At 36.3% G+C, this 6,411-nt stretch overlaps 1 protein-coding gene across 1 annotated transcript; it reads right to left on the bottom strand.

Moving 5' to 3' along the window:
* Positions 1-1,138: 1,138 nt before the first annotated feature.
* LOC149839587 (2,3-bisphosphoglycerate-independent phosphoglycerate mutase) lies at positions 1,139-5,486 on the bottom strand. Its single transcript, XM_090002653.1, has 2 exons — positions 5,316-5,486; positions 1,139-1,615 (listed from the first exon to the last, which is right to left on the bottom strand). The coding sequence occupies exons 1-2, from the start codon at positions 5,467-5,469 to the stop codon at positions 1,344-1,346; spliced, it is 426 nt and encodes a 141-aa protein (XP_089858779.1). The 5' UTR covers positions 5,470-5,486; the 3' UTR covers positions 1,139-1,343.
* Between the last annotated feature and the right edge of the window lie 925 nt (positions 5,487-6,411).

The raw sequence follows: 6,411 nt of genomic DNA, 5'->3' as shown, positions 1-6,411 counted from the left end.
CCAACCATCTTCCTAAGCAAATTATGTCTTTTTTGGTTTTAGTCCAGCACTGTTTGCCAAATCTCAGCATGTCCTGGAGGCACCTTTCTATGTAATCTTGACATGATAACCGTATTTTCATCAACGAGATGGTGGTTATTCCCTTCCACAAACCGGTACACCTATAACTTTCCATTTTCAGCTCTCCTCTCATCCATTCCGACCAGACAATTACATTCCTAACAGCTTTACCTTTGCTTTTCTGTCTTTCTTTCTTCCTGGGCAGCCCCTGCTTAGAACAAACAAATCATTTAGTTGTTGTCATACCTTTGAAATTATTATCTCAATAATACTTTCTAACATTGAACCCCTTAAAAAATTCATGTGCTTCAACATCATTATTGAACAGTATCCCAACTTTTGAGATAAAACAACTTGCCTCTACATCTGTCTCAGTATCATTGGGAGTGGAGTTGGTTGTTTCTGCATCTCTCTCTGTCTGATTTGGAGTGGAATTGCTCTCACATACATTTATTTCAAAGTCAGTTAAAGTGCAGTTGCTTCCCTCTGCATAGGTGTCAGTCAAGTTTGGAATGAAACTGAAACTGCCTTCCTCTGAGTTTCTCTCCATTATTTGGGACAGTGTTGCTTCCATCTGCAATTGTCTCAATCCTATTTACAATAAAATTGTATTTGTTTTTCTTTGTATATGCATCGTTGTCAATAAAACTGTAATTGTTTTCCCTTGCATCGTTGTCATTTTTATTGGAACAGAACTTCTGGATTTGTCTCTCTCACTTGGAATGAAAGTGTTGCCCCTTTGTATCACTCGAAAGAGAAATGCATTCCTTTGTATTTGTCTGAGTCTCATTGTCATTCGTTATACCCATATTTTGTTGTTGTAGTAAAGTCAACAACGTGAATGAAATTGTACACAAAATAATGGCATTATATAAAGTTTACCAAAGTTTCAATGCCAACATGTACAACAGAAATGGCTAGCAACAAGCGACTCCCTATGGATGGTAAACCATCGAAAGAAGAATCATATTTTGGCTTGCTCATCAAAGAGTCGAAATCCACCATCTCTTATAAAAATGTTCCAAATGCAAAGACAAAACCTTGTCAAAATATAAAGAGACATCCATGAGCCAGTATGTTGGCCTTTCCACATGAAAACTTCCATATAGACTAAAACTTATACATATGCACGAATAACGTGCATAAGCCTAAGCAGAAAAGAGCAAAAGAACACGGATTCATGGAGTTCATAACTTTTCACAAGAAAACAAAAACCTTTGTACATGTAGACGACACCCTTTTTTCTCCTTTTTATACAAATTAAGAATTGAAGGTGGCCAAAATTACTTCGGTGGCACCACAAGAGTGTAGATAAGAAGCAGAGAAACTATAATGATGGCTCCTACAAGAGTGAATTTTGGGCTAGTCCACAACATTAGATTTGTTTTCTCTGTCCTCTTGATTGAATCAGATTCCTCAGAAAGTGGGTACTCAGAACGCCTGGGATTCCAAGTTACATATTTGTCTGGTGTGAATTGTGAGAACATGCTCTTCTTCTTTCCTCTTTTTCTGAATGCAGCCCAAGCCTTGTCCCAGTCAGTTGATGGTTTATCACCTACAGCCCAGGATGATGCTTTTAAGCAGTCAGTCATGAATAGCATGAGTCAAAACATGATCCCAATTTCTTGCCGCTTTTATTTTTGGCTTTTCATTGGACTGATATGAGAAATAAAAATTGTTTGGTTGACATGAAAGGCTGATAAAGTACCAGTACAAACTGCTGCCCCTAATGCTTATGGATGGCATTCAATTGCCAAACTCATGTATTATAGCAGTGAAGCTTAGTGTGAAATTTCTTTGCAGTTGCAGTGTGCAGTTCACTCATGTAGCATGCCTTTAAAATTTAAATGCTCAATTACCACAGCAAAACCACAGGATCTTGTGATGTACATGTAATAAGTTCAGCCCAAATTCATTTATAGTTGAATTACAATCTGATTGGCTTATCTAAAGAGTGTTCTTCTAGAAGCTATAACTCAATTTGGGTTTGAATTAGGTCTGCAATTCTACATTGTGTTGGGGTACATAGCTCAATGCAAGGGAATGCAGCCTTCTATATCCAAGATTTGAATGATCAACTGTGCTAACGAGGTGGCAAAGAGATGGAAAAAATCTCTGTTGCCAGTAAACTCACTGGCAGCTTGATCTAATCCAAAGGATGGTTGTCAACATGAGGCATTGGAACAGCTGCGTGAATGGTGGGTTTCACATACTTCAAGCAGGTAGTTCTAAATCTTTTAATGTTTTACCGTATGAGGTTCAAATATATGGCCTAATCCCCTTTTCTTTTCGACAGGCAAGCTGGGAGATGACCCACATCAGCTTCGAACCCGAGACCTGGCCATGAATTTGTTAGAAAATCAACATCCAGCTATCTCATCCAATCCATAAGACCTAGTCCCTTGCATTAGTAAGTACAGTCACCATGAGTAGCATCAGTAGCTACCTGGAAAAGGCTGACTTTTGTAGAGCAAATGCACAGGCATTTCAGTTTTGACATGGACTCAACCTCAATAATGTACTTACCAATGTTGTGAAAAGTGTTGAGACTTAGCGTAGCGCACTGTAACAAATATCGGGAGATTTATGAAAAACTCCGGATAAATTGCCTGAAAGTTTAAAACTCGTGAGATTTTCAAAATATCGCGAGATTTATGAAAAAACATAAATACCGTGATTTAAACACGATATTTACATTTTAAACGGCTATTTATCATGAAAAATCGTGTATTTTTATTTTTAAATAATTTTTATTAATATTTTCTTATAAAAATATTTTTTATATTTGTTTTTTTATTACCGAGATTTTGCCAAAAATGCAAGATTTCTAAAAAAAAATTAATTTCTCACAAGTTTTTTACAAACGAGATTTTGCCAAAAAAAAAACGTTTGTCACAATGGCGTAGCGCTCCACCAAAAACTAAAGTGAGGCGTAAAGTGTAAGCTTCATATTTTTTTAACTTAAAAAATATTTAAAAATATCTACAAATACAAACAAATAAAATAAATATTTTATTGATGAAGCAACAACCAATAAGAAATAAAAAATGTCAAATAAATACTAAAAAAATATGAGATTAACATGTAAAAGTAACATTAATGCAACAACTTGATCTATATAAGTATTTAAGAAATTAAATGTGAGCATTTAATAAAAAATTAAGTAACAAAATAACTAACAATCTAATTTTTCAACATCACGTCATCATCAAAAAATGCATATTAGCATTAACTATATATATATATATATATATATATATATATATTCAATTACAAAAGCATAGTAACACACAAACATGCTTTTGGGCTTTTTTAAAAAAAATCACATAAACAAATAAAATTCAGAAAGTAATAATTATGCATATATCAATAAAATTAATCAACAAAATTAATATGATTTCTGGCTTTTAGAAAAAAAATTAATCGACAAAATTAACCATGCATGCTTTCAGAAGTTTATGAAAAAATTCACAAAAACAAATAAAATTCAAAAACTAATAACTCTACATATATCAATAAAATTAATCAACAAAACTAACAAGCTTTTGGGCTTTTATAGAAAAAATTAATCGACAAAATTAACTACGCATGCTTTCACATGAAAAATAAAAATCTAATTAATAAAAATTTTAAAAAATAAAAAACATACAAATAATATTCAAAAGAAAAGGGAGGAGGCAAGTAGAAGGGAAGAAGAACAGGAGACAAGAAAAAGAAGAAGAAAAGGTGAGAAGAATAAAGGACAAGAGGAAGAAACATTGAGGGAAGAAGAGGCAAAGGAAGAATGAGAAGAGAAAATACATAAGGGGAGAAAGAAGGAAGGAGAGGAAGAAGACGGAGGAGGTGAGCCAAAGGGAGGAAGAACACAGGCGAAAAAGAAGAAGACTAGGCAAGAAGAACATGGAAGAAGAGGAAGAAGAAAGAGAAGGGAAAATACATTGGGGGAGAGAACAAAGAAGAGGGAGGAGGCGAGAGGAAGGAAGAAACAACGGGGAAGAAGAAAAAGAAGAACATGGGAGAAGAGGAAGAAATAGTAGGGAAAGAAGAGGCGGAGGAAGAAGGATAAGAGAAAAATGAAGAGCGAGAGAAAGAAGAAAAGGGAGGGAGAAGATGAGGCAGTACCTATAGGTCTTCTTCTTTTTCTTTTACTTCTTCTTCTTCTTCTTCTTAGAGAGGAGACACGATAGAAAGGGAGAGGTGAGAGAGGAGAAAGAGTAAGATGGAGAGAGTGAGAGAGAAAAGAGAGAGGGAGAGGCGAGAGAGAAGAGGGAGATGAAAAGAGAGAGAGAGAGAGAGACAAGAGGTGAGAGAGAGTGAGAATCAAGAGTTCCAGCTTTTCCCCGAGTATTATTGCATCGAAGCACCAAAATTGATATGTATCCTGGCCTGTGAAATCCTCTGTTCTCAATGGAAATCTTAAATCAACAAGTGGTGAAAAGTTGTGAACTGTGAAATTGTGGAACCAAAAGCTACACACCATAGCATCCTCTCAAGCACTTAGAACAACTGTGCAACATATGAAAATTAAACAAGTTACCAAACTCTGGGGATCACAAATATCCATGAACCTGGTTGTGTTTTTATCCTCTTCTTTAAAAATGTGAATCTACTGGATAGTAAAAAATAACACATGCATGATTAATGTAATGATGCATTAAAGTACTCCCACATAAGCCACTAGTCTGCAATTTTCACACCATGTGGTTGTGCTTTGCATAATTTTCTAGTCGATGCAAAGATCAATAAGCACTCAAACCAAATGAAGGATTTTATCCACATTATTTTTTACAAAATTTACCAAACTCGCAAGACCCGAGGCGATTTTGACAATTCACCATGCATCCAATTGCTCAATGGGTTTGAGTAGGTCGATCCAACTCACTTGCCTAAACCGAAAAGGCATGGTTACTGCATATTAGATGAGTTGGAAAGTAGCAAAACTTCAGCTATAATGAGCGCTGAACCAAGCCTAAGTCTTCAAAACTCTATTTAAACTTCTTGGGGGCGAGTGGGTAAGCCCACAGAATTTTTTTTCTTGTCAGGACAGTGATGGTAAGTACTGCAGGCACAGACAGCGCAGCTAGGTCTATGATCCTGGGGTGGTTTCCACATAAATGTAAAAAAAAAAAATCTCTAAAATTCTGCCCAGTTATATAAGATTCAGACCAACCAACAACTGAATCTGCTCTCTCTCTCTCTCTCTCTCTCTCTCTCTCTCTCTCTCTCTCTCACACACACACACACACACAGCTCACCCATTTCATTGGAGTCACCAGTATCGTTCTTGGAAGACCGAGCCCTGAGATGAAAAGAAGAAAACGGTGACGGTGAAGAAGAAGATGTTGGAAGCTTTGGGCAGCAGCATCTTTTGTGTAGTGAAAATCTAAAGGGACGAAGTAGCAGGTTCATTTTCCCTCCTCCAATCCAAGCCAAGGATGGCAGCAGGCCACTGCCCTTTTCCTCATTGCCCTTCTATTCCTGTCCCCACACACACAAAGACACCACCACACACCTGTCCATGCAGTCCACATCATCCACCAGCCCAATGTATGTAATACAAGTCAGCTGGATATGCAGTTGGTTGTGTGGGTAAGCCTTTGGTTCATATGGACTCCTTTTGATTGGCAGGCGTAGAGTCGCCCCGGATCTCATGTGTGGGGGGATGGATGAGGTGGGCCCCATTAACCCAACTCCACCATCGATTTCAAAATATTATGGCAACGATGATCAGTGCACCGCTAAAATATATGCAAGTAGCAATGGTGAGCCATTCCAATTTCGGCTTATCTTTGGTTTGGTACCCTTTAAGGGAGTAGAGAGTAGCTGCCTACATCCGTGCCTACCTTTGCTTATGGGGTTTTGAATGCTTTTTTCCCATGTTTTTCTAAAATCTGAATGTTCAGATGTGTTTTACGTGTTTGATTTTATAGGATGGACTCTTACATCATTCGATTTCAACAAGCAAGTAAATTTTTATAACGTTTGAAAATCAACGGTAATATCAAAAATATTTCAGGCTTAAAATATCAAATTTTTCAAAAAACACGATCCAAGTATAGTTTCCTAACAAATCGATGATGATGAATGCATCTAAGTTGTCATATTTGGGAAAAATAACTCATAACCCCACACCCCTGCTAAAAAACTCTCTAATGCAAATCATAGTTACAAGTATTTTTCTTTTGGTCCACCGAACATCATAAGTGTGTTTGCCACGATACTTTCTCTAATAAAAAAATGATCATACTATTAGGCTAATTTGATACATTTTTCTAAAAACCTTACCATTTTTATATTTTTTTCATGTTTAAAATCATAAATATTTAAATTTAAAAAAACATTTTTACCCAA

The sequence above is a fragment of the Nuphar pumila genome, chromosome 4 (assembly GCF_984573655.1).
Source record: "Nuphar pumila chromosome 4, dmNupPumi1.hap1.1, whole genome shotgun sequence".
NCBI lineage: Eukaryota > Viridiplantae > Streptophyta > Magnoliopsida > Nymphaeales > Nymphaeaceae > Nuphar > Nuphar pumila.
The sequence above is the reverse complement of the archived record's forward strand: the minus strand, read 5'-3'. Positions and strand labels throughout refer to the sequence as shown.

Excerpts from the sequence above, each read along its gene's own strand:
- LOC149839587 (XM_090002653.1), bottom strand. The coding sequence starts at position 5,469 with ATGAACCTGCTACTTCGTCCCTTTAGATTTTCACTACACAAAAGATGC. Across the intron at positions 1,616-5,315 it reads TGGTGACTCCAATGAAATGG|GTGATAAACCATCAACTGAC; the intron begins GTGAGCTGTGTG and ends CCTGGGCTGTAG.